At 34.4% G+C, this 20,814-nt stretch overlaps 1 protein-coding gene across 1 annotated transcript in view; it reads right to left on the bottom strand.

The window, feature by feature from the left end:
• UBR1 (ubiquitin protein ligase E3 component n-recognin 1) overlaps positions 1-20,814 on the bottom strand; it is a 73,195-nt gene that overhangs the window by 31,567 nt on the left and 20,814 nt on the right. Inside the window, exons 5-25 of the mRNA XM_082000743.1 lie at positions 19,535-19,665; positions 18,877-19,018; positions 17,244-17,306; positions 16,790-16,913; positions 14,682-14,789; positions 14,138-14,226; positions 13,230-13,328; positions 12,399-12,556; positions 11,670-11,769; positions 11,236-11,364; positions 10,207-10,387; positions 9,177-9,238; positions 8,846-8,956; positions 7,063-7,128; positions 6,788-6,889; positions 6,123-6,186; positions 5,570-5,694; positions 4,605-4,657; positions 3,493-3,595; positions 2,949-2,997; positions 762-916 (exon numbers count right to left, since the gene is read on the bottom strand). Coding sequence (XP_081856869.1) covers positions 762-916; positions 2,949-2,997; positions 3,493-3,595; positions 4,605-4,657; positions 5,570-5,694; positions 6,123-6,186; positions 6,788-6,889; positions 7,063-7,128; positions 8,846-8,956; positions 9,177-9,238; positions 10,207-10,387; positions 11,236-11,364; positions 11,670-11,769; positions 12,399-12,556; positions 13,230-13,328; positions 14,138-14,226; positions 14,682-14,789; positions 16,790-16,913; positions 17,244-17,306; positions 18,877-19,018; positions 19,535-19,665 — 2,214 coding nt within the window. The remainder of the gene's footprint in view (positions 1-761; positions 917-2,948; positions 2,998-3,492; positions 3,596-4,604; positions 4,658-5,569; positions 5,695-6,122; positions 6,187-6,787; positions 6,890-7,062; positions 7,129-8,845; positions 8,957-9,176; positions 9,239-10,206; positions 10,388-11,235; positions 11,365-11,669; positions 11,770-12,398; positions 12,557-13,229; positions 13,329-14,137; positions 14,227-14,681; positions 14,790-16,789; positions 16,914-17,243; positions 17,307-18,876; positions 19,019-19,534; positions 19,666-20,814) is intronic.

The raw sequence follows: 20,814 nt of genomic DNA, 5'->3' as shown, positions 1-20,814 counted from the left end.
AGCGAAACAACAATGCACAATACAATTATCCTGTGTATTACTTGCACTAAAATTAATAAGCTTGCACACACTTTACATTAGTCACATACGAATCTTGTCATTTCGCTGATACAAATCTATGAATATCTGGTTAATTCCATAATCCAAATATTAGCAGGTAAGGCAAGGCAATTAAATAATCTATGCATTCTAATAAACAAAACTGATTCATTGAACCAGTGTATAAATTCAGGTCCTAATCCTATGAATATATTTAAAAAAATACTTCAACAATTATTTTAAGCGTAAAGTCACTGTGGTAAAATAAAATATTTAAATATTTATAAAATTACATTATTTCACAACCAAGGCCTCAGAGACATTTACGTATTTGGAGACTTTGCAGCTTACAAGATGAAGCAACTCAATTTCTTTAAGGTAATCAAAGGATTACTTATTTGCACATGAAATTTCAAGAAAAACATGAGGTAAGGAGAATTACGTATTGAAACAGCTTCAGTGATGAGGCAACACAGGGGGAAAGCAAAATAGAAACTAAAGAATACTCCCAATTTAACACTGTTGTGTTTCACATTTCTATTTTACAGTAAAGATAAATAATTAGAAGTATTTTCTTTGTCGATAAGATTTATAAAACAGGTTTGGGGACAAAAAGTCAATTTTAATTATTCAAATTTAAAGTTTATCTTTACACATTTTGGTCTTATCATAAGCAGTCAACACAGGAGTAAACATAGGAAGATGACCAAAGCTAACCATACCATTTGGATCATAGCTTCAGTCCACAAGTGAGTTTCCAGTTCTACTGCTCTCTGAAGAATTGTCCGCAGTATGTGCATCATAACGTCACAGTTCAGAATCCTCACCACATTGCTGAATGCAGGACTGAAGTCTGGAGGAGGTGGCGGCGGCAATGCTAGAAAACAGACGTGCAAATATATGGACAAACTGGCATCCCAAAGATTACAGGCAAAAAGGAGAGAGCACAAACATACTAATTCTAGCGAAAGAACAACTGGACCTTTAAATTAACAAAATCATGCTCAAACACAATCGCTCACTTACGTCAGCTTTTATCTCTAGCAAAACCAAGTACTTCTATTATAGAACACATGCAAGCTAAGCTAAACAGTCAATCACAAGTATTTAGTCGTATCTTTAAATGCAAATCTTTAATAATTTGGACTGCCTTATCATTTATGTATCACTAATAAACATACAGTGTTTGTGTTTTGCATCAGATATAAAGTTTTCAAGTAGCTAAACAAGAGTGAGCACTGGATCTTCCAGAGTGTGGTGTTTCACTTTAGTGTCCCATGCCTAATATGGCCAGGGCTAATATTCTTCCTGCCTGGGGCATTCTGATCATTTCTAGCTATGTACATTTTCTGAGCTAATATTAAAACTGTGTGATGTGGCGTCTTACCCAGAAGTCACCTGGAATCTTGGTATCTACTAACAGCAGCTCAATTAATGCCACAGCTTTTCCCTACGAGGAATCATTGACCCAAGTCTTCTTTTGGTACCTGATGTCTATTTTCAGAAAACTTCTATGAATGCAGTATCTCCGAAACCATCAATCTCTTGACAATTTAGACTGAATGAATTATAACAAGTTACTGACAGAGACAACACAGCCACATAAAAGCATATGCACGAAGTATTTTCAACAAAATGGGTAGCCTCAGGGGAATACACATCAACATAGTTATCTTTGTATTTTGGAACTGTATTGTCTGATTACATGAATGCGAGTTTCTGACAACTACATCTAAATATCTGCATTTCTTAAAAGTTCTACAAAATAAACATCCCTGCTATCATTTGAAGTTGCTAAAATGAACAGGGGAAGGAAAAAAAACACAACACCACCAAAAAAACTTAAGAAGGTACTATTGAAAATTCTGTGAACTGTGTAAAACAAACAGTGGAGGAACAAACAAAAAGTAACCGGAAGATTTTTTTCCCCCTCATTATTTTCCATCTGTTAATCTTCCAAGTTACTTACAACTGAAGGAAATTAAAATTTTTTTTCAAGGAGAAGGTAATTTTTGATTTAACTGTGACCTTCCTAAATGACAATGCCAATTTATTCTTTTTCATTTCCACAGTTTTTCAACTAAAAGGAACCCAAAGCAAATAAAGTTTACTGAGAATGAATTTTAACCATCTTAGGTATGAAATGCTGTATTGCCCCTGACTGTACACAAAAATCAATATATGCTTTAGAGTAGGAAGTAAAGATTAAGGCATTCAACTGGAACGGCAATCTGGGAAGATAAAAATAATTATCTGTTGCAACTCACAAAAGCAGGTGATAGTGGATTTTATTAAATTGTTCATTGTACTTATGCATTCAGCTCACAAAGTCTTCCTCAAATCAATTCAATTAATGCTCATGACTTGAATGGGTAAAAGTAAACTCAAAAGGGAAATAACATTTGTGTTACAATAGAAACATGGGGTTTTATTGTTATATGTATCTGCAGCTCCTAAAAAAGAAAATTTTGATTTATAAACTTAAGTCTCAGGCTACTTACAGAATAGATATGAGCACTAGTTCCTGTGGCAACCTTTTCTATATGGCATTACTATGTCTCAATTTTGTGCTAGAGAAACTACTTACAAAAAATAAACTTTTGCCTCTTAGTTACTCCACCAAAAAAACTTTAAGTTGTTCATTTTGTCAATGGGTACTATGATATTTTATTTGTCTACAGCGAAATTAAACTAAATATTCCAAAACTCCTGTCTTTGTGTTAAAAAAAGGAAACGAGAAATGTCAGGTGCTAATTAAGTACATTTACTACAAAACATAACAAATTTAATATGAACTCAACTATCCATGATTCAGTCACGAGACCTGTCCCAAAAGCTCATTTTGTATGCACAACTACATACATTACTGAATTATCACATTTGTTGAGTCATCAGTTTCAAATTTTTACCTTCATCTCTGTTTTCTTGTTTTCTTCTTTTCTTTTGTGTATGTTCAGCCTACAGAAAAAGCAGTGTTGTCATATCAGCATCTCTACAGAAGTATGCAATGAAACAATGAGAAACTCTAAACCAGAAATGTGGCAAGATACATAGTCAATATTTGGTCTGAAATCTGTTTAACAATATTGCATTTTGCATTTCAATTTGTAGTAGAGATAAATAATTGGACATATTTGCTTCCTCAAGAAAAGAAAAGTTTGGGGTTTTCCAGTTCAAAGAGAATTCTTATCATATTTTGTTATTAGTATAAACAGTTAACAGAGTTAATACAGAAGTTGCCATAGGGAAAATACTAATACAAACCACACCAAGTCAATTTGTATTAGCAATCTCAATTTCACCAGAAGTTTAGTTTTGAAGTTAGCTGCATGTACTCTTTAATGGAATCTAAAGAAAATGATTCAGCAATTCCTTTGCTTCAGCAAAATTCTTTAGACACTGATAAGTAGGTACTATTTTTTAACCTTTGAAAGTGAATCTTACACTGCTTACCTTGCTGTGCTGGGTTTTGGTGTAGTGATAAAAGAACATATTGAATTCTTTCAAGCATTCATCTTTCAGTTCATAAACTCCATGGCCAGATACACCCGGTTTCCTTACAGATAAATATTTCATAACATACAGATTAATAATGTATGTTCAGCACATCTTTGAATGCAAACAAACCAGTAACACAATTTATTTTTTAAGGAAATGCTAATAAGTGGAATAGTGATGGTTGCTTCATTAACTTATAAAGAGCACAGAGTGAATACAGTTATCAGTCTTTAATTTTCATGATGTTTACTACTGTAAATCCTACCCAGCAGCAAAATATATCTAGTCTATACCATCTACAGCACACCATATAGCCTCTGAGAGGTAAATTCTTTTTAACTTTATGGCTCAGAATTTCAGACACTGGATACTATTATATAAAATTAATCACTTTCTTCAACCAAGGTACAAAACAAGTAATACAAAGAGCTACTTTCCAGCCAGTGAGATTTTTTGAAACTTCCATAGAATTCCCAAAGCAAAATTCCTACGTACACCTATGGTTGCCCTTGATTAAACATAAACAAGCAAGCCACATGAAATTTAAAATGAGGTGTACTAGAATAATTAATATTACACGACATTTTTGTGACAAAAATAGCAGACATTTGAACTAGTTTTTCGCAACTGCTACAGCTGATCTATAATTGCATATATATATTTAAAAAAAAAAACAAACTCCCATCTAGAAGTTACAGCAAGTTAACAATTAAATAACATCTAAACCAATGATTAGGTGGTGCCTGTCAAAGGCACAGTGAGTTGTTAAGGTTCCCAACCACCTTTGAAATAAAATGAACTGTTGAAGATTTTCCCACTAGGACTTGAGATTACTAAACTCCTGGAGACTCCTCAAACAGAATTTGAGGAAAGAGGAGGGCAAAAGGAGAGAAACAGCAGCTTCAGATATTCCACACGCTTTTCTTCCCTATGCATAATTGAAAGCGTATATATTTCAAGACAGCAAAATATTATCTGAACAGAGTGTGTAGTGCAGCTTAACCCATGCAATCGAAGAGATCTTATTTCACATTCAAGCTACTTATAAAACAATATTCAGAACTTACTTAAACGTAGCCACTTTATCAATTACATTCTCCAAACCAGTTTCATTGTTCTCCTGGTAAAAAAATTAGTTTGGGATAAATATATAATGATTCAAATATCTTCAGTATTATACTAGGTATTACACAAATAGACATACAGATTTATATCAGTTCCTTAATTCATGAATTAATATATTTTGCCCACTGTTATTCAGAAAGCAAATATTCATAATTGACAAGATACAAGGAAGTATCAAAGACAGATAATATTTTCATTTAGTCACATAAAATTTTATTTATGACAGAGCTGATCTCCACAAACAGAGTATTGCTTTACCCAACCAGATTTTTAGTCTCTTAAAACAGTGAATGTGGTTTCTGATAATATTCCAGGCTATTTAATTTACAATAAAACTGAAGGTTTTTTTTCCTTGATTGCCAGCCCTGAAAACTTGCACAGGCTACAAAATCTAATCCACATCCCTCTCCTTTGCTTGAATTTTCAACAGTTGGAATAGAATGGCAAGGAAATCTGTGCTTTTGAATAGACCTGTACAATACTTGACTTCCAATGGATCTGCACAGGTTTAAGTGATCAAAATTACAGGATCAAATTTATTGATGGTATGCAAGGCAGAATGAAATCCAGCTGCATGGTTCCACAGAGCCAAAAGAGGAAATAATTTTAAAACTTTTCCTTTTGAATCTTGGAAAACTACAGCTGAATATTCTAAAAAATTCCACATCTTCAAAAAGCACAATCCCCATACAAGTCTCTTCAGATTAAAGCATACTTGAATCCATGACATTTACCTTTACATCAGTGTAAGCCCCTTTATCATGCTATTTTATAAATCTAAAACCAATATTTGAGCTTTATATCAGAAATCAAAAGCTTCAATATAAAGATATGGAAGGTAAAGAAGAAAGAGACATAAAACAAGAAAAAGTAAATTAAGGAAAAAAGTAAATAAACCAGGACTCACATTTTCAGGCAAGGACTTGGTAATTGCACTGTGAGCCATTGGTTCAATACATAACAAATGGATGATTTCTCTCATGATAACATCTTCTTTTGTCACATTACTCACTCCAGGCACGTATCTTTCCCCTACCAGAGTGAATCAAAATGAGAAGAACAAAAAATGTGACAATTATAAAGCAATTCTGAATTTTGCACAGAGGTTAATGCTATTGCAAGGATATTTCATAGTATAAGATTGCATTTGCCAGAAACCCATCCCAAGTGTCTGAGAGGAAAAAAGCTTTTTAGCCTAGCTTCCTAACAAAATGGGCTGAGATGGAGTTTCTCTTCATATCCTACTTTAATAGTCAATTATGAAGTTATCTGACAGCTTTTTTCACTATGCAACCCCTATTGCTTCCAGTTGACGAATACTCACGTTACTGAATCATCTATTTAAAATAGGCATTCTCCAGTATCCTCTCCACAGCATCTATGTTAATAAAAGTCATCAAGCTTGTTTTGTAAAACTGTAATAAACCATTACTACAACAGTAGAGAGAAATGACACTTACCCACAACATAGATGAGAATCTGTAGCATCTCCTCTATTAACACATTACATTGTTTGATCAAATCCTACAAGAATTAGAGAAAACCATTTGAAAAAAACCAAAACAAACAGGCAGGAAAATCTGCCAAATGACACTGAGCTCAGCCTTCAGATACACTACTTAGCTGAAGCACTGTACTATAACAAGAAACTTTCATTCTAACAAGGTGGAAAAATGCCTGCCCTTGTAGAGGAGATACTATTCTGCAACTGAAGTGCAAGATTCACATGCAAAAAAAGAAACAACAGCTAGAAATGTATCACAGGTGAAGGGTTACATGAAAGTTCAAGCCTCAAGAAGTAGCACAACAATTCAAGAAACTTTCAGCCAAAATAAGAACACATAATATGGCGTAAGACACATTGGAATTTCAGAGAGAAGTAATTTATGTGGATTTTGGTGGGTGCCCTATGAAATAAAGGTCAAAGAGGGCAAAAACTGTTTGCTAATTTTGAGTAAGCCTCTACAAATTCTGAGTACAAGATGATTTATCTAATCACTAGGTCCTGTGTTTACTGACTTTTAGCATGGTGATAAAAATGCAGTTATCAACAGTAGCCAGTTTTTATTACTGTTCCATACAGTGAAAGCAAACAAAGTAATCAGCAGAAATACTTGCCACCTACCTGATCTTTGGTGGGCTTCATCTTTTTGAAAGCATCAGCAAGCTCATATCTCTGCAGTATCAGCAGGAGGAACTGGTTTGGATCCATAAGAGATGCACCTATCTATCAAAAAACCCAAACTAAGATGAACACCAGTTACTATTACACTTCTTCACTGATTATGAAAAATACTCTTTTACCATGAAAATATTTTTACATCATAAATTTAATTAAAATTAAAAGGAATTCCATGGAAATTACACGAGTCAAGCAAGCAATGATTCAGAATATTATACCTGGAGCATGATGATGTCTTTATCATACATTTCTTCTCTGCATTTAACATCTTGATAATAGAATACCTGAGAAATAGGAAAACAAAATTTAAGTAGAGAAGTAAAGTAATACACTATCAAATGTGCACCACAATGTCTGAGACTTTTTTAAACTGTGCAGTACATTTATTGACTACGGGAAAGTCCCACATTTCTTTCAAAATAAATGTGTGCTTTGATGGAAGTGAAAAATGTTTTTTCAGCTATCCAGAGAAAGTCTATGCTGTACTTCTTCATACTCCCTTCCACGACAACATAACTCTAATGGCTGCTACTGATTAAAGTAAAAACATCCTCCTCCTACCCCCGTTCTTGGAGAGACAATTCTACAGGGGGCTATCAATATTTACTTTGATTTCACTAAAGGGTCCTGTGAAAAGGTAAACACAGAAAAATTCTGCCATCAAAGAAAAAAAAAAAAAGTGAAGCCAAAGCAGGCAAAATGCAAGTACTTAGGGGTACCTTTACTCTTGCACCAAAAAAGCCGGCAAGTATTCTAAAATGTTTGTTATACCTAGTTATATGGCACTCAAAAGATCAGTATGAATTTAAAATAGTTTAGCTTTTGCATATAATGATTACCATACACCAAGAGATTCTTCTAACATTTTGTGTTATAAGCAACAGTACTAACAGTATTTATGCAGCGATTTCTTTATCAGATCTGAAAGTACTTTACAGTAGACATCAGTAACATTTACCATTTCACAGAGTCAGAAACAGTCGTAAGAGATGACAATACCTGTCTAATACGGGGAGGCAAGCCACCAATGAAGCTGAAAATAAAACCAAGTCATCTAAATTCCCACCTAGAAACCTTTCTATTTAGTGTAGGAGTGACCCCTATGACCTCCTGGTTCACTGGAGGAAACCATCACTAGGAGCATTACTGAGAAACAGAATCACAGAATCCTTGGGTTGGAAGGGACCTTCAAAGGTCATCTAGTCCAACCCCCCTGCAGTGAGCAGGGACATCTTCAACTAGATCAGGTTGCTCAGAGCCCCCGTCCAACCTGACATGTTTCCAGGGATGGGGCATCTACCACCTCTCTGGGCAACCTGTGCCAGGGTTTCACCACCCACATGGTGGTGAAAAATATCTTCCTTAGATCTAGTCTTCTGAGGGATGCCATAAATAATGAAAATGAACACATGCCTCAATAAATTAAATGCCGTATTTTTAAGCATTAGGTAATGGAGTATCTGAAAATGTTTTTCTCTGTTGTGGAAATCCTCTGTGCTTTTTTAAGGAATAGTATCTTGCAAATAATCCCAGAATTCTCCTGTAGGGCTCCAAGCAAAAGGAACGTTTTAGAAGTGATTTTAAAGAAATTATTTTTCTAGTCACAAATATCATGATAAAAAAGAGCATGTAAAAGAAGACACAAACCAACAGAGCAGAATTGCTACACGAGCCGTCTCAGCATGATATTAAAGCCTTTCCTTGAACTCGTTCTCCTTATACACAAAGCTCTTTTTATCACCTGTGGCCAGGCATGGAGCATGAGGCGACTCTCCATCCAGCTGTGCTGACATAGAATCATAGAATCTTTGGATCTAGTTGAAGATGTCATCTAGTCCACACCCCCTGCAGTGACCAGGGACATCTTCAGCTAGATCAGGTTGCTCAGAGCCCTGTCCAACCAGATCTTGAATGTTTCCACGGATGGGGTATCTACCACCTCTCTCTACTACTTACATATACCATTAGAACCAACTCCCTACTGAATATTGTAGGGAGTACCTGGCTTATCAGGGAGAGACCATTCCTTCTCCACATCTCTGCAGCAACCTGAGCAACCAAGACAAGACATCGCAAAGGATATTCTACTAGCAGCTCCACTTGAAATTCTTCCTAGAATTTAAAGAAGAAAAAAAGAAAAAGAAAAAAAAAAAAATCAGGCAAGAATAAGTCTGTCAGTGATTTTAAAAGCGTAAGTCCTAATGAACAAAGACACATTGACAGATGCAAAATAACTTCTGTGTGTGTCATGAAAGTTAGGGATATAATTTTTCCTTCCCAGAGTATGTATCACAAAAAGCAGGGTCAGGGAGGGAAGAAAGAAAAATCTTACAGGGGAAACAAATTCGTGCAATCTTGAGATAGTTCCAGTCTTGCTTAATCGTACATGAAGACCTACAAAATCAATAGGAAAAAAATTAGAAAATAAATTGACATCAGTAAAGTTTCTCCTACAACCCATTTTAAATGTTAGCTAAATCATCTACAACTCAGAGAATTACAGAAAAAGAGGCAGAGTTTATTTAGGAAAGAGTTGTTACTTTTTTTTCTTCTTTTTTTTTTTTTTAAAGATAGAAGATTACATTATCAGAAAAGTTTTTACCAGTTTTGCAATCTATTACTTTATGAATAAATCTATTCATTTTATGAACTCATTAAAACCATTTAAATTGAGATGCTAAATAGTATTAGCAAAATTTTATTTTCACATTTAAATCATTTGTCAGTAATAACTGAATTTCAAAACTACAAGGCTTAACAGATGGTATCATGGTATCAAATGATGTGATAAAAAAAATCTAGAGCTTAATAATAGCATATGATTTCATTTGTATTCTAGAGAAGGTGGTGATCACCCACTGCTGTGGTCCTTTGTATTCTGACTGGAAATCTGTCCTGGCATGCTGCAAACATATGTCTTTTAGGAGGAGCATTTTAACAGTCCTAAGATAACATGTGGCTGGAAAATAAATTCAAGATACAGTAATAATGAACATTCATTTAGGCAAAACGGGTAGAAATAGAAACAGAACCACATAAATTCAAATATTCCAGAGAAAACTGAAGATCTCATTAAAATATGAAACTTTTCCTTCTTATCTTACTTTGTTATCTCTCTCCTGTTTAAAAAAATGTTATCTAACCTCCATGGAAAAATTTTTTTAAAAACAAACCAAAACAAAACACACACTTTCGCTTAGTGGGACACCTGGGAAACAGGGTTGCCTGATCATGAAAATGTCAGAAAATCAGGGAGCAACTGGTCTGTGGAGCACTTAATCTAAACACTTTCTAGAATAAAGAAACAGAGATGGATGATAAACATAATTCAAATAGCAATCAAAACAAAACACACCACTTACCAGCAAGAGTCCTAGACAGTGGTAAATGTATGCTGACAGGATCTGCAGACACTCTGTAAGGTCTGCTCTCCAGCGTATGGCCACACAAGTGAAACACTGTCTTTTCCCGTGAGCGGCCATTCGTGCTGCACCTCATCACAGCTTTATGACATTCACTGTATGCCTTGAGCAACAGCTCTTCCTAGAATTTAAAATAAATGCATAGCATTATATTTAAAAGTCATACATATGCACTAAAATTCCTCGCTTGTTTTTTCTGACAGCATAAAGTTACTAAAAATCCACAATATAATTACTACTGTTTCTTAATACTGAGCAGTACTGGACTGGAGCAGTGGAGTATCGACTAAAGCTAACTGACAATATGCTTCTGTTCAAAAAAGCTGCCCTGTCAAATGCTCTAAAAATCTATGTGCTTATTTAAGCCACAATGTTTTAATATTTTGCACATAGTTTGCAAACATAGTTTGCACCCCAAATCGGATCAAGAAGCTCCTGAACTGCTGTAGTTCTTCCTGTCTCACCCTACTGGGACAAAAAAAAAAAAAAAAAAAAAAACCACCCACACAAAACCCACACTGAAAACAAATCCACTTCAAAGTATCTTTAAGTTAACAAATTTTACAATTTTCTCCCTTGCCCCAGCACATGGATGAGCTCCAGCACTGGTTAAGACTACGTAGAGTGCAATTGCCCGATTAGCAAAAAGTTTCTGCAGTTCACTTCTGCAATCAAAAATTAACACCATGTGCTTCAAAACCTTAAAACTTGACAGTGAGGCCATGAATCTAATTCTCAAAATCTTGAATTATGAGAAGTATTTTCTCTTTATGAATTTGCCTGATACCCTGTGCAGCTTAAGATTATATTCTTCTGAGATGCCTTCTCTCTTTGTCACACCACAGATTAACACTGTCACTCATTTTCTGTGGAGATCTGTATTGAACAATAGTGAGCTTATTTAAAAAGCACTTAGGAGCATTCACAAAAAGCACACATGTAAAAACTCAAGACAGTTGATATACTTACATCACAGGCACACCACTCCTGGAACATCAAAAGAATGTTCTTGAGCTGCATCTGTATAGCAATAGCTGCTTCCCAGTCAGGGTCCACCTCAATGTGCTGACCAATCTGTCTTTTTATCTCCTCCATTCCCTGAAATGGAGAACGCCACAAAATACTCAAGCTAAATTAGTGATCACAGTCTTAAAACAGCACAAAAATCACATAAGCAAATGGTAAAATATAGGTTGTTCAGATACATGTAGCTAAAATTGATATTACTTCTATAAAGTAAACATTACTTTTTCACCTGCCCAAGACAGATATTGAAGAATTTACCACCTTAATTGCACGTTTATACCCACAATATTGCTATGGACAAAAATAGGAGCAAACAAGAGTGCTGTAAAAACCTTTATAACAGCATATAAGAAAGAAATTATTTAAATGTCTTGTACCTGCATGCAAGTTAGAATCCTTAGGAAAGAAACAAATCCTTCTAAAAACCGCTCCCTCAAACGGTCTGTCCATACTGTAGGCTTGCTGACTAAGACATACCTGTCCCCAAAGAAAACATTATCATCTTCTGCTCAGACTTCTCTTCTGCTTATGCTTGTATTTCAGGTGTTCTTTGTCTTAAAATAAATCAACTACATCACCACATTACATCACCCTCCCCATCTCAAACTCCTCTTAAAATTTTCACCCAACACTGGAGTTGCTTGGTACTACTCCATCCTTTGAAATTAACAGACTTTTTTTTTTTTTTAATTCCAAGGTATTTGGGATGGTTCACTTTCACATTTTTCAGTATTAATTTGGGACCTGAAAGAGTGGAAAATGCTAAGTACATGAGGATTATACAGATTATACATTTCCCAGAATGATAATGAATAGAAGCCAAATTTCCCCATACTGCCTTAGATAATTAAATACCTTAGATATATTTTATTAACTCAATTGTTATATGGAATGATACCTGTGAAAATCATCAAAAATTGTCTATAGGGAATATAATTTTGGTACTTCAAAATTTTAAGTTTCCACTGAAAAACAAAACCTTAGCTTTTCATGCGTGTTTTGGGTTTGTTTTTAAAACAGTTTTATCATCAGATTCCTGAATTGAAACACCTCATCCTACTGCCAGTTTTCTAAGAATTGCTCAATCTTCTGAGCCTTACACTTACCTGAGGTCATATATTACTGCATATACCCGGTTCAGTTTGTCCTGACTGTAACCTTGGAAGTTGAACTTGTCATTTTTGTCTAGGTACTCTGGAAGCACTTCTAGGAGTGTCTCTGTAATGGTGGTGATTACATTTTGCTCTTCAATAAGATGTCGGGCCTGCAAGAAGAAAATTAAAAATTTTTCTTCCTACTGTTGTTGAAGAGAACTATCAAAATAATTTTTCCTTTGAATCTAGTCTTTTTGATTAGAAATTATTTTAAGCATTCCTAAAGAGTCCAAGCTACAAAAACTCCCACAGTATTTATTATGTATGAACACAATTTCTATCAGCTTAGCATGTTTACTCACTCTGACAGCTTCAATGTAACAGATGTGCTTTTTTTTCTACAAAGGTCATGTAGAAAAGGACTTTTACATTAGCGTTTCAGGCAAAAAACATATAATCTTCAAAGCCTACTTCCCCCTACACCCAGGATTTAACATATTTCACCCATAGAAAAAGACATTTAACCATTTTTTGCCCCTCTCCCCCAAGTTTTTAGAGTTACATAAGAAGGTAAATGTGAAATAAATGAACACAGAAAGTTAATGCAGAGAATGATGCTGCCTAAAACTTCTACTTATTTGCATTCCCTCTATCTTCTGTAATGAATTTCCACATAAACTCAAGCTCCTGCTTTCATATTGGCCTTCATAAACCTCAAAATCATTCATTTTCAACTCAGCAATACATAAAGATTTTCTGCCAAATACAGCAGTCTACCAAGGTGGCACTGCTAGCAATTCTCAAATTTATTTTACATTTCTAGCAGAGGCAGGCTGTACATACCAGAGTAGGTACAGTGAACATCTGAACCGAGAGTGCTGTCACAGAGAGAACTCTATCATGATCATCACTGATGTATTCTTTTTGCAATGCCTTGTAATACTAGGAAAAAAGAATATTGGGAAAATTAAGTATAACAAGCATTAATTAAAAATGTTTACTTTATTTGCAAGAAGTACATCTCAATGTCCTTCTTTCTTTCTAATAGAAGCAGTTCAAACAGCAAAAATTGCACAATGTCCTTAATCGCTTTGGTGCATTGAATATGTGCCCCACCGCCTTAATACTGAAGATAAGCACAAATTTAACTGTTCTGCCAGACTGGAACCAAAATATTTTTTCTCCTACAACCAATCTTCCCCGAGAAAAGAAATTAAATATCTGAAAAAAGGATCAATAAAAGACATTAACTTATTATAAAACAAGTTTTCCTCCTGCAGTGAACTGCATGGACAGTTATTCAACAGCTGTCTATAAAAGATGTGTACAATGAGTAACACAAGCCTTTGTTTGCTTTGTTTCAGTCAAGAGAAAACCATGAAGCGTCAGTCACCTTTATCAGGATTAAAAAGCCTCACCCTGAAACAAAAAGACAGTTGGTCTTAAGTTTTATATATTTCTTAGCTAGTATATCTAATTTTTAAATAGAAAGGCCAGTTGCAGTTCATCTGCCATTTCAAAAGATACGGGAATACTAACAAGACTGCATGCAAAATGAGCATGTATATGTAAATGATTAGAAGGAACAAAACCAATGATATTAGAATTAATACACTTTATAAAGGCTGAGCTAGTTGTTGAAGCTCTGCTTGTTGAAAATTCATTATTTATATTGAAATAATTTTCAGGTTTGGGGAAAATTTTACAAGGCTAGTAAAAATTCATAGCATAGAAAGCAAATAGCCATTTACCTTCACAAATTCCACAGCAAAAAGTTTTTTGTATTCCATTTCCATGAAAAAACTACTGAAGATAAGTTCATGAAGAACCTTCCTTGCCCCTGTGAAGAGCCAATACAATGCACACCACTTTATTGTACTGAGATGCAGCTTTTTGTGGAAAAGAGGAACAGTATTAAATTATAATTGAAAATCATTAAAAGCCTTGAAATGGTTACAAAGTATATGAACAAAGTGATTCTATTTTTCCCCTCTTTTTAATATTTATTGGTATGTATTTAAAACACAGGGTAAGTATCAAGTCACTCATATCAAGTTACATCTTGTGAAAAGATTCTTCAGAATACATAAAGTAGGAAAAATTTAGGAGACAAATACAAACCCAAAATATCAATTACCTCAACTGTAAAAATAAAGGCTGTATCAAAACCCGTAATATAAAAACTATGAAGATACGTAACTCCACCTACATAGCACTTATTTACTTTTATACATTTGTTGCACACATGAAAAAATAATTTGCCTCTTCAGTTTATAGCAACATAGATACACAAACCTTTATGAAGCTTTGCATCCCATAGCATCAACTTGCTTATGAAGCACGGCTTTTCAGATCCAGCTTCTTCTTTGAGACATATTTGACAAAAGATCTGGCGGAAGTCACCTATAGGGATAAAACTATTCATTTGTACAAGAATTCTTCAATAATTAAATGGTATGAGGCAACAAAGTGTGAATTACAGAACTCTGTTCTTTAAAAAAGAAAAAAAAGGCGGCACTTAAGCATGAATTATTTAACAATGTTTTTTCTCAGTGAACATACTCCCACCTACTCTCATCTAATAATTTCTTCCTATTATTCTTACCTACTTTCTTTAATAAATGCAGTGATGCAGAACAGTATTTTAAAATGAAAAGCATTTAGACAGCTTTGCAAAGCAGATTCATTGGAAGAGTTCGCTACGTCAGCACAGAAATGCACAGGCTAGGCAAGTCTACACTGGTCACTGCCTTGGGACCTGAAAGTCAGTCTTTTGTAGAATTTCAGAACATTACTGTGTATTTTCTTGCACCTATCAGTAAATACAGTACTTGCTGAGGCAGTTCTGGAGATCAACATATCAGAGTCACTCATGGGTTGCTAACATTCAGGAATGAGCTCTTACATTACTAATTTCAAATGGAAAAATGGAGTGTCATGAATCAAGTTCCTGAACAACCTGGAAATAAATACTATTGAATGCTTCTTGATCCACATTCTACCAGCAAAACCAGGAAAAGAACAGCAACCATCAAGACCACCAAAAAGTGCCAGCTGAGTCCTGAACATCAGGCTCTTAAAGCATCTACACACATAATCCAGAAGAACAAGGACAGGACTGTTAAGACTTCAATGTTTGTGCTTGAAGACTCTCATAAAACATACTAAAGCATCAGTTAACCTGTAAGAATTTCCTAACCCAAAAATGCTACACCCAACATGGGAGACTCCTTTTTAGTTCTAGCTTATCTTGTCAGCTAAAAAGGTAATGCTTAAAAATTTTGGGGGATTTGCTGGGACACTGACATCGACTTGTCTATACTCACACAGCCAACAGCTGAATAATTCACTGTCAGTTGGTTTTTTAAATAGAGTAGTCTCATAAAATTGAAAACAATACGAAAAATTATCTAGGAAGAAACCTTCACTAGAAACACTGAAATAAACCACACAGTCAAAAATTTGTACCAATTAAAAGAATTGTCTGAGGAACTCAGACCAGCAAGAAAATACCACCAGTGGAATAAATACAAAAGTTGAAAAGAACAGAAAATTAAAATTTGTAAAATATTGTGAAGAATTTAAAAAGGTATAATTCTCATATAGGTATTTCAAGGGTAAGATTGGAAAGTATGTGTTTGGGGCGGGGGAAAGAAATTCACTTTATTATCCAAGCTTACAAAAGAGGCCAAAGCAGACAAACAGATTTACCCTATCAAGAAGGAGGATAAGCAGGGAGTAGATCTTAATCTATGCATATTTGTACAGTGAAAAGAAATTTTATAATGGCTTTCCTTTGGCAAAACACAAGCATGACAAAAGCCAGTAACAGAAATCAAAATTAGGTTGCTTCAGAAGTTGTCTTTAAAACCATGAGCATCAAACACCAGAACAATGTTTGAAATCTTAAAATTTACTTTCCACTACCAGACAAATTTTTAAATTAAGGCTTTTCGTTGTTTCTTTTACTGACACCATCTAATTAATCACAGCTATCAAATCTGAAGCAGGAATTAATTCAAGCAGAGGATGTATGCTTACAGTGATGGAGATGTTCTGCAACTTTCCACCAGCACTGGAGAGAGCAGCTTTTAAGCAAAGAAGTCACTTATAAGATATGTGATGCTGAAACTGAGGATAATAAAACTGCTAGAGGAACAGACAGAGCTCAAGCAAGGAAAGACATTTATTTTACAACGAAGAAACAGAAAAGTACTGCTATTCATAACCATACTGATATATATCAGCATCCATACTACTGTATTATTTATTTATTCAGTAGGAGGAATGTGGAAGTATTTTAATAAGGGAATATCATATATAACACTGCTAAAGACATTTGAGATAATTAGTCATTCAAATACTGACACAGCATTATCATAACAAAAATCAGTTATGCTTACTTGAATAGCTCATGAGTTTGTTCAGCCAAGAACCAAGGCGCAAGGCAAACTTCTGGTGAGCCATAACATCAGCATGCAGAACCTCCACGTGAAGTGGTCGTTGAGAAACATTTTCAGAATGCCTCTAGGAGTCAGGTAAATATTAGTAGATATATAATAAAGATAACATGAATGTTCATATTTGTCTTTACCACCCATTACCTCTCCCAAGCACATGTTAATGGCAAACCCTAACAAAAAAAGAAATCAGTTTGATGTTTTATTTCTTAAGATATCTATCTATACACCAAATGTGGTGGGGTAAATTCAATTCCAAGAAGTTCACAGGCAGGTTATAAAGGCATGGAAGTACAAAGTTAAAGACTGTACAAAAGACAAATGAGTCTTTAGTATTAATAATTATGAGGTTGATTTGATTGGTTTTTTAAATGAGAAAAATATTTCAGGAAGTTACCTTGATTTCTTCTTTTGCTTCCTGACAAGAGGCATAATGTCCTGCCTTAACAGCTCTACGACCCTATTTAAAGAAAGTATTGAGATCAATATAAAACCAAACCAAAATGTCACAAGCCTGATCCTTGCTATATTTTTTATTGGTTAAAAAAAAAAAAGGGGGGACTAACATCACTCATGGTGCTTTTAGACATCTAGAAGCACATCAAAATCAACATAACTATCTTTAGAAAAAAGTTATTTTAATTAAATTAACAACGGAACAAAGTAAAGTCTGGGTATCTTAATATTATTATATTAGGAAAATTCACATACACATTAAAACAGATGAGAGGGATTTTGGCAGAATACTTTAACTACAAACCACATCAACTTTCTTCCTGGAACAAAGTACACTCAACCTGAACTGCTTTTCTACAATCTTTCCTACTATTTCTTAATTCTGTATATGAAATAGCAGGGTATATTATAAGCATGGGTTTGACAGCTCTTTCAATAAAGCCAAGAACAGGTCCAGCTTAGACCTCAAATTCTACTCAAAGGAAATCAGAGGTATGGGCTTCCAAAACAATTTCTCTACACAGCAGAATTTCACACAAGAAGAGAGGAAGTAGTTGTATATTGTGGAACTGTTATAATTAAAACAATCTAACCTAGTCCTGTGCTGTAGCAGGTGCTTTGTAAAACAAAAAGTCTGATCAACTCTGGATCTAAAATTTACATTTCAATCAAAAGGAACCTTTATAATGGAAACATTTAAAAGTTACTCTATATTTTACAAAACCTACAACTGCAGGACAAGCCTTGTAATTACGTAAGACTGACACTACTAACTAAATGCAAATAAACTTTCATTACCTGAACATAGAGAAACATAAAAAGAAAACGAGAGTTTTTACAGATTAAAAAAGATATTAATATTAGTAAGATATTTTATATGTAAATATCCAACAAATACATATACATCTACAGACAAAAGTTTCTCTGTGTGCAAACACACAAGTTTTGTACTTTTGTGATTTAAAAAAACATGTTTGCAATTAAGATAATTCAAACACTGATCACGCTTTTTTTTTTCCTCCCAGTGGAAAAAAAAATTACATTATTAGTGTAAGTTCTTTACATAAGACATTAGTTTGAAAATAGTAAAATTGTCAGGTTCGCTTGGATTCTTGGATTCTTCCTGGTTTCATTTGCATAATTTGAAATTTTAAGATTTTCAAATGAAGTCTGAGCCAGAATGAGCACTAACTCTTGCAAAGTGTATGGTACATTTCTGATTAAGTATAACTGAACATGCATACTGCTGACTTATATTTTTCAGACAAATAGCATTAAAATAAAACATTAATCTCAACTGAGAAGAAAAAAAAAAAATAGGAAAAGATGCCAAACAACTTCAGATAAATCAGCTCTTCCCTTTCTCAAGAAACTGGATATCGTCCTGAAGAAAAATTTAATACAGTTTAAAAACTTTCTTGAAGCAAGTGCTGATTAACAGTTACGCTGCAACATGCCTTTCTCTCTCCTCAAGCTCCAGCATCTCAGAAACAAAGATTCTATCATCAAGAGACTATAATAGCACTTCTTAAGGATTAATAAGTTAATTTCTCCCATATCCAGGATTCACTAACCTCTTTATCTATGGCAGTAGTATGCAACTGGGCTTCACCAAGTTCGCAGCCAAGTGCCCTTTGCAGGCTATAGATGACATGATCGTAAGAATGATGTTCATCGTTGAAAAGGACACAGTAGTAGCTGTCTACCTTCTCTCTACTGGGAAAAGCCAACACATCACCATACAAATAAAAATAAAATTGTCAATACTGTCCTACCCAATACAAGCAACAGCTCACTTGATAGCTTGAGAGAAATGTAAAATACAAAAATACTATAGAAGAAAATTAGGCATGTTCTTCACATCAAAGACACACCCAAAAATTCCCTCAACATCTATAGCAGAATAAGCCACAGAAACCATGTACCAAGTACAAAAGAGATTTTAAATTACTTGATTATTTCATTATTATTTTCACACTGCTGTTTTATGATCTCATTTGTTTTTTTAACATGACGCACAACAGTCTTTTCCCGTTTTGATGGAGCACTGTCACACGCTACTTTTGCCATGAAGTATCAAAAGCTTTTCTCTATATAACTGCAGGTCAAAAATGCTACACTGCTGTTTACATGGATTTTGGCACTATGTTTGCATGAGTGTAAGAATACCACAGGCAAAATTATTATCAGAGTGTCTAACGCCTTGAAGAGAAAGTTGGAAATACTCCCTACCTAATTGTGAGCTCCGGGGGCAGTTCCTTCTCTTCTTCCCATATAAGCATATCTACAATGTATTTTATGACAGAGGGAAACACCCTCCTAGAGTGCTCCATAATTTCTTCGTTCAACTGACATTCAGAATTCTGTAAAAGAGGAGGTAATATTAATATGGAAATTTTTTAAATTAAAAAAGGGTTGGTAGAATACCTTATTACCATATTTCTTTCAAGAACTTAGCCTTTTCATGATTTTCAAGCAAATTAATCTCACCCAATTCCTTCTCTTCAGAATTATTTCATCCCAAGGGCTCTCAGTAGAATTCCAAGAGTTTCATCTGCCTTTTTTTACGGATTTTTTTTTTTCTAGGAATAGACTACGAAAGGCCTTACCAAATGTGTTAGGAAACTTCAATTTTTTTTTTTTTTTTTCAACTTAAGTTTAAAAAAAAGCTGGTTAACAGCTTTCTGTACACCTGAAGATATTAAAAGTTTGCAGTCCAGACCAAATTCTTCCCCTGCATTCTTTGCTCTTCTGTGCAGGTATTCTGTCAAAAATTTATGACACTACTTGAGCAGAATCATCCAAGGAAACCTAACTCTGTTCTTTTCAGAGATCCCATCCCAGATTTAGAAATAATTCAAAATATCCCTGTGAACTGACATACTTCCCATCCACCTGGATAAAGCTCATTAAGTGAATTGTCTACATCATATAACATTATTAATCCTTTCCATAAGCATTTAAACAAGAGAGAAATTAAAGTTATAAGCAAAGGAAATCATTACTAAATCTGCACTTAAGAATGAAGCAATCAATATTCAGCTACAAGACATAGATACGTTCCAGTGACATTGTGTGAAAGGAAGGCTTTAACCCAAAATCCCTGATGACCTTTTCCACATACCACCTTCCTTTCAGTGTTCGCATATTATATAATGTTGTTATTAATGTTAATGCAACCAAATCCAGTAATTTCATATACAAATATGACACAGAAACAGCAGCTGATATTTTTTAGAGTATTTACACAGTTTCCTATAATTTTATGGTCACCCAAACTGCCTACAAAATCTGAATATGTATGTGTTTGCCAGAGGAAGAAAAGGTGAGAAACAAGGATGCTTTCCAAGAATAAAGCTTTTCACATATGACTTTGTGTATTGCAGAGGTGAGTGCCCTTAGTACTTCGGGATTCAATTGAACAGAAAGAGTCATGTGTTTAATATAGCTAAGAATTAGGATTTTTCAAAAACATGAATCAACTATACAGTCACATTTATCCATTTATGAAG

This window comes from Phaethon aethereus (assembly GCF_964289735.1).
Source record: "Phaethon aethereus genome assembly, chromosome: 5".
NCBI lineage: Eukaryota > Metazoa > Chordata > Aves > Phaethontiformes > Phaethontidae > Phaethon > Phaethon aethereus.
This window is presented reverse-complemented; position numbering and strand designations above follow the sequence as displayed.